The sequence below is a fragment of the Pristis pectinata genome, chromosome 22 (assembly GCF_009764475.1).
Source record: "Pristis pectinata isolate sPriPec2 chromosome 22, sPriPec2.1.pri, whole genome shotgun sequence".
NCBI classification, from domain to species: Eukaryota; Metazoa; Chordata; class Chondrichthyes; order Rhinopristiformes; family Pristidae; genus Pristis; species Pristis pectinata.
Genome location: NC_067426.1, coordinates 21,223,795 through 21,240,544, shown reverse-complemented (window position 1 = coordinate 21,240,544; position 16,750 = coordinate 21,223,795). Strand labels below are relative to the sequence as shown.

The following is a 16,750-nucleotide window of genomic DNA, read 5'->3' as shown; positions in this document are numbered from 1 at the left end:
GAAATGCAACTTCAAAGATAAAGCACTGCATCCACAACTAAAGCCTCCTCTAAACAGCCAGGAAGTATTTCAGTTAACTCAGGATTTCCAATATAGAATTGTTCAAATACATATTTGTAAACATTGTGTAAAAATAGTTATATTGACTTTTGAAATTAATTTCCCATCACACTGACAATCAAATTTACTGAGTGATACATTGCTTACTTTTTGTAATTTTATAAATTTAATTATTTCTACCTAAGTGATGAATTTTGAATACACACAAGGAAGACTTAGAGACCCACAATATAGCTGAGATTAATTAATTACACTAAGTTTACATGGATATGAACTTGGGTCTTTAACTAAAACCAAATAATTTTATGACTGACTGAGGTGGCTTTCAATAGTGAAATGCTCTTCAAATCATCAGAAGTCAATCATCCAAGTTACAAGGACCTAAAAATTCAACTATTATTTTCATATTTGCATTTTATTCAAAGAATACAGTTAGTTATGAAAGTCTTTGAATATTTTCACACTTTCACCAGCATTGATAATTTAACAAGAAAAAATTCCAGTAATATACATGTCACTTCACTCAGAACCACCAAAAACCACTGTGTATGAATATTCAACAAAAGTCAAACTGAAAAGGAAGTTTCATACACATCCATCCAAGAAATCTTCAGCCACACAAAAAAAAGCAAAAATTTAAGCCCTAAGCAAAATAATCCAATGTGCCAACGAAATTACAAGCATTGGTTCTCCAGTGTCTTTCCGATTCTTTTGCTACATTGATAAATTAGTCGATGAATTTCAGTTTGTCCAATTCCATCAATGAAAATATCATGTCCCAGCCCTTCAGACATTGTTTGCAAGTGGTAGGGGAGTGATAATAAATTAATATGGAAATTTTCTTTCAGGAAAGAGCATTCACAAGCTCTGCTAGTCCCGAAACGACTGTCCCCAATAATACATTGAATGTCCCATTCGGTCACAATTTTTATTTGGTTCAATACTCACAAACCCCAGTAGGAAGTGTCTAGATTAGTCTCACTGAATACCTATTTTTGAAAAACAAACTTCTAGTCTGGAGAAAGATTTCTATCTAGAAAACTTTGGAAACAACTGATTTTAAGCGCATTAAAAAATTCTATTATTGTTAAAATTACCTTCAAATAACTAAGTTTTAGAGAACTTGTCAATGGTATTACTTTAGATTTAAACAAATTATGAATTAAGTGATGCCCTTGGAAATTCTCCAAAGTATATTTTAGTGACATTTATATTTTGGATCCTATTGAAAGAGGCAATTTAAATAAACTTCAGCATAGAAACTCAGAGGGAAAAGATACTCAGTTCTCAGAATCAGAACAATTAAGATCTGGCGTTGTCCAGTTCACTTCTCACAGTACATTTAAAAGGTCAACCTACAGCTCAAAACAAAGTAAAAAGTACACAAGAATCAAGTTAAATCAGATGAAATTAAAACATGTGTTCAGATTTTGATCTCTTTTTACTTTGTTAAAGCAGCTTTCAAATGCACTTCATTAAAATATCACACACATGCTACTAAATTAAGAAAATGACTGCCCATAGCTGCTTCATCACCACAATCATTGTAACCCAAAAGTTTAATTAGTATTGGAGGGTAAATATTGGAATAATTAGCTCCATAACAATCATAATGTTATGATAATTCTATATTCTTAAAACACATCCAAAATCTTTACAACAAAAATAAAATTAGTTTATTTGGTCCAGATTTTTATTTAGGATACATTTAATACCAAGTGCCTTTTGGTGTTCAGTTAAAGGAGGAATAGTTACTTGATGAGCCTCCTATAATAAATACCGAAAATTTTCTTCAGGTTGTTTCCACCTGCCCACTCCTCCCACCCCCCCACCCCACACACACACACACACACAAACAATTCCACCAAGTCCATCTGCTGAAGTATCCATTTGCAGATATTTGATTGATGATACCATAGTTCAAGGCACTGTAGTACTTACCTCTCAAAACAATAGAAAAAAACTGCTCATTGCTGAAGTTTGCAATTACCTTAAGTACACATTGTCTACTTAGTTAGATAAAATGTGAGATGCTTTGCTATGTCTAAATCATGAGAGATGGAAAAGTAGTTAAAATTAGGCAAGCAGAAGAGGAGTCAATTTTTGATTATCTCCTAAAGAGGAAACTAAATTTTATAGAACTTGCTGTTAATATAACATTTTATTTTAAGGGACAAGAATTAACATATAACAGACACTTTGAAAATAATGAAAAAGTACTTGGTGACAATAATGTGCTATAAATAGGCTTGATACATGAAATAGCCTGTAATCCCATTTTAACTTCCTGTAGTTTAATGCCAAGTATGCAAACTTCAATTCCCTTTTTCATTTATTTTAATATTAGAGTGCAATATTTGTAGTTTATGAAAAGTGCCATGTTACCTGGAGCGGAGATGCCATCAAAATGTCACAATTCTTCCATTCAGGATTATATCACGATGACACAGATTTTCAATATACAGTGCAAGTACTTAATTACACTGTTCTACAACACAAAGAGATGTACAACATTCCTTTTTGAGGAGGAGGGGCAGTTCAGAAGTTTCAGTATTTCCTGAATGCAATGTCATTTTTTTTTAATGGAATGAAAACTGCTGTTTTTTTTATTTTGGTGAAAATGCTGCTGTTGGTTTTTACGCACAGTGTGAATGGAAAGACATGCAGTGTGAATGGAAAGGTATGTACATTAATAATGACTGTTCTATTGTAGGGACAAATCATTCAGTGATCTCCCAGTTGTTTACCACGTCAAATCTCCACCATCAGCTCTCTAAAAATTGCAGACAGATGCAATAAGTGACATGCTATAAAGATCAACACTAGGCAAGCTTTATAATATTAGAACATCATGCCAAAACCTTCTTCTCTGACAGTGGATAAAATTGAGAGGTCTTGACATGGTGAATAGGAAGAACCCATTTCCCTTGGCAGAGACGTCAGCAGCTACAGGATGATGAATTAAGTTAACTGGTAGCAATAGAAGGGAATTGAGAAACAAACAGTGTTCAAGCAGAGGGTAGCAGGAGTCTGGAATTACTACTTGAATGAAAGGTAGAAACAGCATGTATCTTATATGTACTTGAATGAACACGAAATGTATACCTACAAGAACACAGAGCAAGATCTTTGATGTGGGAATAGCTTAAATAGCTCCTTTTGCCTGGTAGGGACAAGATGGGTCAAATTGCCACCTTCTTACCATACGGGTCTCTGATTCTATGACTTTCCAACACAGCGACCTTCTAACCTTGTCAAATCAGCTGGGGTAGATGTCGGGCAGAAGCACCTTCCAAGAAGAACAACTAGAATAGAAGCACATTAATAAAACAGTGCAGTTTTAAATAGTTAGATGTGTATTTTCAGAACTAGAAACCAGCTACACACCTGGTTGGGAACTAATGAATGATACATGGGAAGAGGGGATTTAAAGATAGGAACTTTTACATATAAAAGTTACATTGTCAAGGATATTACACAAAATAAAGGACACCCAGATTCATAAAACAGCAACTTTGAGTAGCTTTAAAAGACATCATATATCCATGAAACAAACTTAAATCATTTACAACAGTCATCTGAATTCATTCCTGGAAAACACTGTGGGCATCCAATTAAAGTAGTTAAACACACAGTTTACATTTTATGAATTTTTACAGATGCAATTCAAGCCTCAGATCTGATTTTTAGTAACTGTCTAAGCACATGTGATGAAGTTCATAGTTCAATTAGGCATCATTACCATTAATGTAATTGCATAATCTAAACTGACTGTTCGAAATTCTACATACTATGTACAATAAATACATTCATTCCATGGTATATTAATGGTTCTTTATTACATTGTTAAATATTTGTTCATGTCCCCTTAAAATAAATGTTTATATTTGCTCTTTAAATATCTATGCTCGTATTTATTTCATATCTTCCTCTCATATAATGCACCCATTAAAATAGCACCGTATCGATGCAGGAACTGAAATTCTGTTTTCAACATGTTCTTAATAATCTCTGCTGGGTAACTCTGGCTGTAATTGGGTTTGACCTGGATCAATCCACAGTGCATTTACAAAGACACACACTGCTTAACAAAACTATTATGTCAATAGGATAAATTGAAAGACAAATCCAAGCAAATTTTAATGAACAGATCAGGATCTGCCTTTTCACGTATACAACCTGCAAGTGAGATAGGGTATTCCACCTCCCCCCCACTCCCAAGCCACAAATGAAAAGAAAAAAATCACAGAACTTAGTGTTATAGGTAAGATTTCAGGAATGGGTATCTGCCTGCAGAATATGAATCAACTTTTAGTTCTCAAATAAAAGAAACTTCTTGTTTTAAAACATTGCTGTGTCATTTCAGAATGAACATTACTTCTTTCAATGAATCACATCAATCCTGTTGTTAGTGAAATGGGCTACCCAAAATGATCACAGAATAAATAATCTCAAACAGATTTAAAGAAAATGTAGCCATCCTAATGCCAAGATAAATATTCACTGAAATGACTGGCAAAATCCTGAAGCTTTGTCTCAGCAAATATCAACAAATTAATAACTCAATCATTTCGTATGCTCCCCTCCACATCTACAAACATAAAATACCCAATCCAAGATAAAAAAAATCTATAATCACATTTTTGACAAAGCCTCAAGAAAACAACCAACATACTTGTCAATGTCACATGTTCACTTACAGTACTAGGACTTTATTAGCAAAAGATCATCTTACCACAGAAAAAAACTCAAAATGGCACTAATTGTTTCTGTGACTGCATTCCTTTATCCACAGTGTTTATGCAATTTATGACCTATTTCATTCTACCCAATGGAACAACTGGTTTCAAAATGCCAGCACCTTTGTAATAGCACGAGGACAAAAAGATTGGCACAACAGTCAAAGATGATACAACAGAACAAAAGGGAAAGAACGCTTAAAACCAATACTGTAACATTGATGTTGACTGGGCCTGAAATCTGTGGCCATTAAAATTAACTACACTTTATGAAGACAAAGAATTTTAAAATGTAAAGGGATTTTTTTTTAAAAATAGTGATTGAATTTGTGCAACAAGGCTGGCCCAAGTGTTGCTTACACATGAACATTCTAAAATAAAGGTACACTCAATGCTCTAATGATAAGAGCTTACATTTCTGCTTCTAAAATGTAAAATAAAATATTTTTAAAAAATAAGATGTAATCCTTAGACATCATCTCAAGCGCACATACTGTCTTTTAAGTTCTTGGTATTGCAATTTGTACCCTTGTGTTCAAGCACAAAATGGCTCAGAATGGGACCAGTTGATACAGCACTTTGCAGGGAGCTGGTGATGTAACTGTTCCATCCACTTTTCACCCATTCAGTTTACCTTCGACTAAAACGGTTCTTGAAAAATTTTATTGTTTTTGCCATCATTGGTGCAATTTCTGAAAAACAAAAGAAAGTAACAATTGCAAATTTAATTTAAACTGCTTTTCTTTATACATGTTAAATTGGTTTATTATTGTCACACGTACTGAGGTACAGTGAAAAACTTTGTTTTGCATGCAATACATACAGATCATTTCATCACATCAGTACATTGAGGTAGTACAAGGGAAAAGCAGTAACAATGCAGAATAAAGTGTTACACTTACAGAGAAAGTGCAGTGCAGGCAGATCATAAGGTGCAAGGTCTAACAAGGTAGAGGATTATAAAGGACAAGAGTCCATCTTTTCATACAAGGCCGTTCAATAGTTTTATAACAGCAGGATAGAAGCTGTTCTTGAGCCTTGTGGTACGTGCTTCCAGGCTTTTGTATCTTCTGCCTGATGGGAGGGGGGAGAAGAGAGAATATCCAGGATGGGTGGGGTCTTTGATTATGCTGGCTGCTTTTCCAATGCAGCAAGAAGTGTAGGCAGAGTCCATGGAGGGGGGGGGGGGGGGGGGGGTGGTTTCCGTGATGTGCTGAGCTGTGTCCACAATTCTCTGCAGTTTCTTGCTGTCTCGGGCAGAGCAGTTGCCTTCTCAAGCTGCAATGCATGTGGATAGGATGCTTTCTATGGTGCATTTATAAAAACTGGCGAGGGCCAACGGGCACATGCTGAATTCCTTCATCCTCCTGAAGAATTTGAGGCACTGGTACACTTTCTTGGCCGGGGCCTCCACATGGTTAGACCAGGGCAGGATATTGGTGATGTTTGCTAATATTTCAGTTTTTGCAAAATGACTTTGGTTTTCAGGTCAAGCATTCTTTGGCTTATAAAGACAGGTAGCCACCTGCATCTACACCTCTGCTAATATAATCTTTAGAACAATTACCAGGAAAAGCCCAAGCACACCAGGATAATTGCCTGCAATATTCAGGAATTAGCTGATCTCTGATCACAGTCTTCCACCCCAAAATCAAAAATTACTTGTACTGATACCGTATACTAGAAATAATAGCACAAAGCAATTCCAAAAATTAATGTCAAAATTAAGCACATCTAGAATGCATTTTTTAAAATACAAATCATTCCATGGCTCTAGAATATTTTAAAAGTGAATCTTACCATCACTTTTTAAAAATAATAATTAAGCAAAATTACGTCTATAACATGGAAAATAAATTTCAGATATTCTCAAGTTTTCTTTTCTTACAGAAATTGCTGAAGGTTACAGTTTGGGGGCCAGACTGGACAGATAATTGATGCAGATCATGCACTCGATCCGTCAGGAGATCCAGTTTGCAACTCTGTTCCAGAGGACAAAACAATTATCAAACTGGAATCTCCAAATGTTTTACTGTGCACCACGACTTCTTTCCTCTGCAACTGTCAGTCATTCAAATAACACAATTTACACCCTATTAAAGGATCGAGAATATATTTTGAACTTACTTTTGACTTGTTTCTTTGATTCATAGATTCCACCTCCACTGTTGGGAGTTGTCACACTTGCTGTGGAGCCATGGCTAGTGCTGGGGCCTGGACCATCAAAGGACTGGTTTCCTCCCCCACTGCCACTGTTTCCTGTTTGACTATGCATCTTTATTCTACAAAAAGCAGTTTTAAGACATTTTTTTTTAAAAAGTCTTAATTTCAACTTCCTAACTCATTCCACAGAACCTATAGATCGAGTGTATGGAGCTTTATAATATGACAGAACTAAATGCTTTTTTTAAAGAAAAGTTTTTGGAAAAAAAATATAAACATAGAAACATAATAAATTGGAGCCAGTGGAGGCCATTCAGCCCTTTGAAACTGCTCTGCCTTTCAATATTATCATGGCTGGTCCTCAGACTCAATACCATATCCCCATTCTCCCCCCATATCCTTTAGTGCCTTTTGTTGCTAGAAATTTATTTTGTTTTTAAAGATATTCAATTACCTGGACTCCACAGACTTCTGAGGGAGAGAACTCCACAGAATGAAGAAACTACTCACCTTAGTCCCAAATGTCTTAACCTATATCCTGAGACTGTGACCAACTCCCCCCCCCCCTCCCCCGGTTTTAGACACCCTCCTTTAATCCCAATTTTCAAGCCCTATCAGAATCTTGTATATTGAATGCAAATCTCACTTTTAGAGAGAAAAAGGATTAAAATTAATGCTATGACTTGCAAATTAAGGGGTTGGGAGCATTACATCAAAATAAACAATAGAATCACCTTGGAGGTGCTGGAACAGACATTCCAGTCCCATGCTTCTCCTGTCTGCGCCTTACATCTCTCGGTGGCTTTACTTCAGTGTTTACGAAGGCCAGCTTTGCCTGGCGACCTATTTATAAAGAACATGCAACTTAGTACTTTGAGCCACCTAATACATCCACTACACACATCTCAGTTCTTGAAATATTCCAGAGATTACAATTTATGCATACAACTGAGAATTTTATCCAACAGGAGCACATTTACTGAAAATTAGGAATGCAATCTGCATTTTATTTTTAAATTTAATTTTAATATACAAAATCCCAGTGGACTGATTGCACGTTCATCAAATATTAGATAATGCACTTCTAATAGATTAATTTGCAATATACTTCTAGTAATGACAAAATTCATGATGTTTTAGAAAGAATTAGAATCTCAGAGTTGGTCATCAAGAAGCAACATTTGTAAACTATAATAATTTTGTATCATCTCCTTTCCAAATCACAAAAGTCAACAAAAATAAGCAGGAATGACAGCAGAGTCATTAATTTACGGGGTAGTCAAGAATCCCTAAACAATGATCTGGAGAATGGAGTTCAAATTCCACCACAGCAATTGGTAATTTAGCTAATTCATTAAAATCTGGAATGGAAAAAAAAAAACTTGTATTGCTAATGGTGATCATGAAAGAACTGGATTATCAATAATGTCCTTTAGGGAGGCACCTGCATTCCTTTCTCACCCAAGACTCTCAGCAATACAACTTCCCTCTAAAGTAGCCCAACGAGCCACTCAGTTGCATCAAGCTGCTACACCAAAACACAATAATAAAAGCAGATAAACCATCCAGCAAAGAACTAGGTTAATCACCAGACTCGGACGCAATAAACAAATCCTACCCAGCTCATCCTGTAAAATCCAACTCTAATGGTAAAATATTTAACGGTACTTATTTTATTATATCACATCATAATACCATTTAGCCAGCACCCAGGCTCCATCATTAAAACCCTTGGATATGTTCTGTCCCATGGCAGGTGATAGCATTGTGGTATACAGTAGGGATGGTGTGGCTCAGGGATTCCTCAGCAACGTAGAGCAGCAGGAGTACTGAATGTACTCCAAGTGAGGGAATTCAATGTCCACATCAAAAGCAGGTTAAAAGGACCACTACTGACAGAGCTAAGACAGGATAAATACAATCCAGTTAGTTATGGTCAAATCGGTCAATTCTCAAATCAAAATGATGCAAGGCATCAGTGACAGTGCCAAAAGGAAGTACTTACTCACCAACAACTTGCTTATTAATGCTTATTTTCTGTTTCCCCAGGATTTCTCAGTTCCAAACCTTATATCATTCTTGGGTCAAATATGGACATCAGAACTGAATTCCAGAGATACGAACATAGCATCACATTTATTAAGGAGCCTTAATAAGTGTGATATCAATGGGAAAACTCTTCAATAACTTAGTTATACTTAGGATAATGGAAGATGGTTGCAGTTGCAGAGGTTAACCATCCCAGCCCAAGAACTGCAGTTATTCATCAGGATAATGCCCATGCCTCACCTTTAGCTTTTTCATCAATGACTTTGGTTCCATCGTAAGGTCACAAGTACAGATATTTGTACAATGTTCAATTCCATTTGTGATGCCTTAGAAAATGTAGTAGTCCAGACCTGGACAACATTACTTCAAATCAGTCAAAAGGACAAAGGGAAGAAGAATGGTACAACATTGCATGGGCCCATAAATGGCAAATAGTTTTGAGATAATGCCAGATAATGACAGTCTTAAACTCTCCCTGACATTCAGTTGCATTAATGTTAATAAATCCCCCATCATCAGGGGCTACAAGAGCAAGTTAGGGGTTGGTATTCTGCAGCAGGAGACTCACCTCCACGCTTTCCAAAGCTTTTCCACCCTTTCCAAAGCTTTTCCACCCTTTATGAGAGAAGTCAGGTGAATGATGGATTACTTACCCGGATGATTACTGCACCAACAATATTCATCAGTATTTCAGAAAAGTATCTAGCATAATTAGCTAATCTTCCATCCTAAACACTCCCTTCACCACTGGATCACCACGGTGGCACCGTATGGTCCCCACAAAATGCAATGCAACAACTGTTCAAGGCTAGCAAATCCTCTCAAACTCAGGATCTCCAACACTCAAAAAGGACAAAAATAACAAGAACAGAAGACCGCCACTTGCAAGATCCCTACTGCATCACACATTCTTTCTTGAAAATATATTGGCACTTTACTGACAAAGGCCTAATCACTGGAACTTTCTACCCAACAATAGAGCAGAAATAGCTTCATCACATAGACTCCCATAGTTCAGGTTTGTGACTCACCATTGCATTCTCTATAATTACTAGGGATGGAAAATAAATGCTAGCCGTCCTAGCAAAGCATACATTTCGTAAATAATGTTTCCGTTGCCTATGCAAAGCTTTAACCTAATAGTTGCAGAGATGCAGGTTAGCACTAAGTAAATAGTCTAATAATTCTGCACCAACACCACATGTGGCCAAGCAGATTTAGTTAATGAAAATTCAGAAACCAGTATACCTTATTGTTCTAAAACAAAAAGTAATTTCCATGTTGCATGAGATATGCTGCTCTAGGAATTATAAGAGTCAGTCATTTGGAGCAAACATTAAAAATATTAACTTCTTACCTTCAGAATAAAGTAACAGAATATTTTAAGTGTGAAATAATAAAATCATAATTGCACAAGAGGCTGTTCGATTCAAATCTCTACCAGATCTCTGAAAATGTTCTCCAATTATTATGCATCAGGATTGCTAATTTTTCCTAATTGTGAATATCCAATTTAGTTTGAAAGTTACTCATGAAAAGGTATGGTGGAAATTGGTTCAAGCAGTGGATTCCAGATCAAAATAACACGGTAAATTATAACAGCCAAATCTTGCATAATATTGTGTATTAAGTACAGTACCACTGAAGTACTAGAAAAAAAAAGAACTTTTTAAACCAAAGGAGTTTGTTGTTCTTTATAGCTCAACAAAAAAAAAACACTGATGTGACTGACCAACAACATTGCATGTATGAAAAATGCTCTTTACCCTTAGGTTTGCTGGCATGAGCCGAACTAATACTTTGAGTTATAGCACGCAGCTTCTGCTCTCGTTCATCATGAAGACGTAGGTACATTTCACGCCATGACTCAAACTCTTGTCTGTCCTGGTTCTTAAAGTCTCTCTTACAGTGTCTCAACCATAGATGATCGGTTTCTTCAACAAACGTCTAATTTGTAGCAAAAAAAAAGACACTGAATAATTCTGTTCAGTATGCATCAAAGGGTATAAGGAACACAAGTGCATTGGAAAGCTGCAGAACAGGGGCATCCAAACTATGGTCATCAGAGCAAATTTGGCCAGTGACAATTGCAAGGTTCAGGATTAGATATTCTGCAGTGCAAGGTCCAAAGACCCAGTTTGTTATCACTGCACATGCTTCTGTATTTTAACATTACATGTGCAAGAAGTTGCAGCCACAGTCCTCTGCTTTATCTTGAACGTGACTTTCCAAGGATACAAGTTTAGGTACCCCAGTCAAGAAACTCCTGTTAGAAGAAAATTCTAAAATTTAATTAGACATTTAGAGGTTAATCAACTCAAGGATACTAGGCCCTGTTACCATACGCTAGCCATTTTTGGATTTAGAGTCCTCGGAACCAACCATTTTTTTTGTGTTTTTTTAATCCTAATAGATTTTTTTAAAAAAACTTTCTTAGTGCTGTGGCTGAATGCACTACCTGATGCATTTGTAACTTAGGCATTTCCCCAAAATCTTATCTTTATTTTTGTGGCTACTTGCAAGGTATATTTGCTGATATTCACATATTACTTACTGTGATTACGAAAACCAGACATGTGCAAACTGGTTGCCCCATCCATTATTGCCCATTTTGCACCACTGTCCATTAGTTCACCATTTGTCTGTTACATCAGAGCTAAATTCCTTCCTTTAGCTCATTTTCCTTACTTCTCTTATTTAATGTACTTTACCACTATAAAGGAAGCCTACCCCAGAAAAAATGTTAGATGTTTTTCAGTTATGATATTAATGAAATAGCATCATTCACACCCTCTAAATGTAAATTAGTGGAATAGAAATAATCCTCAAATTAGACATAAACAAATGGAATAAAGCCTTTAAAAACAAGATAATCTTTGAGATAGATGTGGCAAAGTCTGCATTTTTACTGGGTTAAAATTTATATTATAATGTACAAAGCTACATAACATGTCAAATCCAACAAATTCCCACACATACAGGTTGATTTCCTTAAACTTTCTATCACACCAGTGGCCCAATATAATGGTCAAAGTTAGTATTATGCACAACCTTGTGCATTTGGGAATCTTGTTGTCAAATGTAACTATTTATACTGCTCAGTATTGCAATTCACTTTGAGCTGGAAGCAATGCAATAGTAAATATGTACTTTCCTAATGATTCAGCAGTCATACAGTCTCATACACCAGGAAGAATCAATTCCCAATCTATAATCAGCTGATCCCAGCATGAAAAATAATTTTAAAAATTACAAATATACAGTATATCAGTAATCTTTGATAGAAAGTACTAATGTTTGATGAACAAGATGGCTTTCCTCTAATCAAATTTTCTGCTCTCATGGTTCACTTGAATGATGTGCTGGAGAATGAGAGATAATGGTAGAACTGTACTTGACAAGAGTGATGCCTTTGAGATGAAAGGTCTTTCCATGTAAATCAGCCTGTTAAAGTACAAGGGAAGGGAAAGAAGCTTGGCAACATTTCACTTCACCCAACTTCAACCTGTAATGTATTCATAGCTGTTTAATAAGCAAAACCAGTGATGATAAAAGTAAAGTCATGCATAGAAGGTCTGAAGATGGCAAGGAAGTACTGCAAATCAGTCTGCAAACACAGCACAAATTCTTGTCCAAACGCTTATGGAACAAATAAGAACTAATAAAATTCTCAAACTAGTAGAAATAAAACTGCCAAAAACAAGGGTTTAAAAATTTATACATAACTACTAGATCTCTCAAGTTAGTCTGACTCTGTTCCTCAGGGATGTCTGACAGCAACATTTGAAGGCCAAGTTCAGACCATCTGATATTTTAGCAGCTCTTTTGAAAACAGAAATCTCATCCATCATATCAGCCTGTCACTATATAGTTGTGAAACCTGCAGCAGCACAAGATACATTGTTATGGATTAGGTAACCACCCATAATCCCAGAAGTTTTCAATCTTTTGACCAGTCCAGCAATCAAGGCTGGACAGGAAATGGCAGCAGCTCTATGTTACATAAGAAAACAGGAGCAGGAGCAAGCCACCCAGTCCCTCAAGTCTGCCCTACCATTCAATGTGATCAGATCTCATCTCCGCCATTGCCTTCAATCCCTTTGATCTTTCAAAAATGTATCTACTTCCTCTTTAAATACCCCAATGGTCTAGCCTCCACAACTCATCAAGGTAGAGAACCGAAGAGATTCACCCTCAGCGAGAAGCAGTTTTCATTTACCTCAGTTTTTAAAGACGACTCCCTCATATTGTAACTATGTCTCCTTGTTTGAGATTCTCCCACTAGTTGAAACTGCTCAACATCTAACCTGTCATGCTCTCTCAGCATCTTATATATTTCAATAAGATCACCCCTCACTGATCTAAACTTTAGCCGTTCATGATAGGACAACCCTCCCATCCCAGGAAATGGCCCAGTGAATCTCTTCTGGACTGCCACCAATACCAGTGTAGCCCTTCTTAAATAAAGGGACCAAAATTGTTCGCAGTACTCCAGGTGTGGCCTCACAATTACAAAGATTTTAACAATATTTCCCCATTTCTAAATTCCTACCCTCTTGCAATAAAGGCCAATATGCCATTCAGCTTTGTAACCACTTGTTCAATCTGCCTGCTAACTTTTTGCAATTCATGTACAAGAACACTCAGATCCCCCTGTGCTTCACTCGTACACAATTCTTCTCCATTTATATAACAGCCCATCTTTAAATTCCTCTTCCCATAGTTTATGTAGCTCTTTAAACCACTGAATTTCCACAAAGGGTCGGGATTGCTAAGCATCTTTCAAGCTGAACTCTTCAAGTGTCAGATACATCCCCAACATTGATCAAAGTGTTACACAACCATCATTTTCCCTTAATGCCAAGACAGTAATAGCAAAGGTGGTGATAGAAGCAGGCACGATAGTGGCGTTTAAGAGGCATTTAGACAAGCACATGAACATGCAAGGAATGGAGGAATATGGATCATGTGCAGGCATATGGGTTTAATTTGGCATCACAGCTGACACAGACATCATGGGCCAAAGGGCCTGTTCTTATACTGTACTGTTCTATGTTCTAATAATGGGAGAGAGTCATTTATAAATGATTTGCAGATTAAAGGTCAAATAATTTGCATTATTCTTGCTCATGATACCCATTCACTGATATTCATAGACAAAAAAATTTATATATTGTTGTAATTTACATAATGTTAATTAAAAACACATTAAATATTAAATTAAAGCAAAATAAATTTTTAAGAAATCCCGTTCATGGAAATGTAAGATTTTCCTGATTCTGTGCCAGGTTGTAATGATGAAGAATCAGAGAAATGAATTCCTCAGCATAATGTCAGGGAATTCCAGCAAAACGAGATTCCATTGTTGAACTGCACATGCAGTCTAGGGACAGAGTAGAGCGAGTGACAGTTATGCCACTGATTAGGCTGCAGCCAGAATATGTTCAGTTCAATAATAGAGATATAAGTAAAACTCCAGAAGTAACTGCAAATCAGAATTTGGAATAGAGGAACTCAGGAAAATGCATTCCCCAGGGAGGAGGTAGTGGGCAAATTGTCGGAGCTGAGATTTGACAAATCTCTAGAGACCTGATGGACTTCACCCAAGGGTCTTACAACGAGTTGTTTGTGAGACAATAGTTGTATTAAGATTTTAATTTTCCAAAATTCCTGAGATTTAGGGAATGTTCTATTAAATATTATTGGTCTGTATCCATAACTCACTTGTTAAATGTACCAGCAGATTTCTGGAATTAGCCAATTGAAAAAGAGCTAGTTCTTCTAAAAACTGTTCATCTCTCAACCATTAGAACTCCATTCCTGAAAAGATTATTTGCTAAGTTACCAGATAAGTTTTTACATAATTTGATTAAAGAAGCATAAAAACAGTAATGGTATTATTGAGAGAAACTCCTGCCAACTTCCATTTAGTACTCAGCATAAAGGCTTACTGGATTGCAGTTCTCTATACGATACAGTTGATCAGGGGTACAACGCTCCAGCACGGGCTCCAAGATCTCAAATGGCACTCCTCCAACTTCATGAATAGCTGTAAGAAAACACAGTAGCTGTTGTGTAAAACAAGATAATATGTACAGATATTTTCTGAAGTTACTCCATCTCATGAGGATGAGCACATAGGGATAGTGTCAAATCATGTAATCTTGTAAAGCAGTATTTGTTTCCCTGATGCTGTAATTTTTGCGTTTACTGCCAATATCTGGTTTAGGATCACATGCAAGTGTTAACACTCAGAAAATGTATATGATAATCATTACATGGAAACTAATCTATGTAGAACTCAAATAAAAAAGGAAAGAAAGTTGACAAAAACATGTTGAGGCCTGGAGAAACCCGTTCCCTCAGCAGAAAGTGTAATGTAATGGCCTTTTAGATGTGCCTGGAGAATTTCATTTATACCTTCAATTGTCTCATGAATGAGAAACTTCTGCTTTACTCTGATGACACACACGAAAAATAAACAGAGCAAAGTGAGCTGGACTTTGCACAGCCCATATCTTTATTTGGCGAATTGAAGAGAAAAGGCAAGTGGAATTCTGAACACTGGCATAAATGTTATTTTATAGTGTCAGTTATTTTATCAGTAAGACTGTTTGTATTGATTAACAGGTATATGTGTATATATTGTCCAGCATGGCAAGTGTCATCATGTAAATATTAATAAACAGCTTTCAAAGAGTTAAAACAGAATTCATCCTGCAGCCTGTACAAAATTGAAAAAAAAATGAGAAGGAATTTGCTAAACATTTAGCTGTTCAAGCATCAATGTTACATATTGCCTAATGTTAGTAAAACAGAAGTCAGTAGACACCATTATTCTACATGTTACCTCCATTTTTACAGCTAATTTTAAATAAGCATCCTCTACAGATTTGAACCAATGGAAAGTGGTGGTACAATTTTTTGCTATTCCTTCCCTTCGCCAATAGAGTGTACAAACAGTATGCTAACCAGCCAACTCAGGAAAAATGCAAAAAACTCAAGTCAAAATAGCTACATCCCAACACATTTAGGAGAAGTAGGGGAAGGGAGAAATAGGTCATTAGAGGCTAGAATTCAAAAACGAGATCAGTTATGAGATAGCTGCTGAGCATCCGTTGTTCCCCATATCAGGTAGTTTGCTAATGCTCATCATCACAAGCTACACATCAATAATATCCACTTGGGGGAGGAACACAAGATCTCAGTGCATGAGAAATCATACAAAAGTAAAGAGCCAAATCCTACAGGAGAGGTAGGAGAAAAAAAACACTGCTCACAAAACAGCCCCCTCATACTAACATTTAATGTTTATAGTGAATTATAAATTGGCAGTATTTGACGTATGGTCCAGATAAGAAGAGTCGAAATCCAATTGCTGTAATCAGAGGAATGTCAAATCGTACAGGATTCCAGCATGGAACTACTGCCGTATCAGAAATAAACTACTCAACCCTACTGTATTTTCCATATTTCCACGTACACATCTCTGACAATGATCTATGACTTACAGTCCACATTATTTTGAAGAACTCGAATGCACTGTTCAAATAATGACATCATCTTTGGGAGATAAACAATCTTTGATCCAGAGTACACTTGCATCTTTGAGTTAAAACGGCGACCAGTAAATCCCAGATCTTCTTCAGACAGAATAGACACAGCTGCATCAGAATGGAAAATATGGGTTAATTGTGTGATTTTGTAGCATTTGAAAAATCAACTGCTTGCATGTTTTA

General features: G+C 36.3%; 1 protein-coding gene across 2 annotated transcripts in view; it reads right to left on the bottom strand.

Annotated features, from left to right (window-relative positions):
* Positions 1-1,987: 1,987 nt before the first annotated feature.
* eloa (elongin A) overlaps positions 1,988-16,750 on the bottom strand; it is a 55,450-nt gene continuing 40,687 nt past the window's right edge. Inside the window, exons 6-11 of one of the 2 annotated variants that reach the window (XM_052036273.1) lie at positions 16,523-16,675; positions 14,963-15,060; positions 10,778-10,958; positions 7,697-7,805; positions 6,927-7,081; positions 1,988-5,491 (exon numbers count right to left, since the gene is read on the bottom strand). In XM_052036273.1, coding sequence (XP_051892233.1) covers positions 5,430-5,491; positions 6,927-7,081; positions 7,697-7,805; positions 10,778-10,958; positions 14,963-15,060; positions 16,523-16,675 — 758 coding nt within the window. In that variant the 3' untranslated portion in view covers positions 1,988-5,429. Of the gene's footprint in view, positions 5,492-6,926; positions 7,082-7,696; positions 7,806-10,777; positions 10,959-12,329; positions 12,456-14,962; positions 15,061-16,522; positions 16,676-16,750 lie in introns of those variants that run through there. The other variant, XM_052036274.1, reaches the window with a different exon arrangement.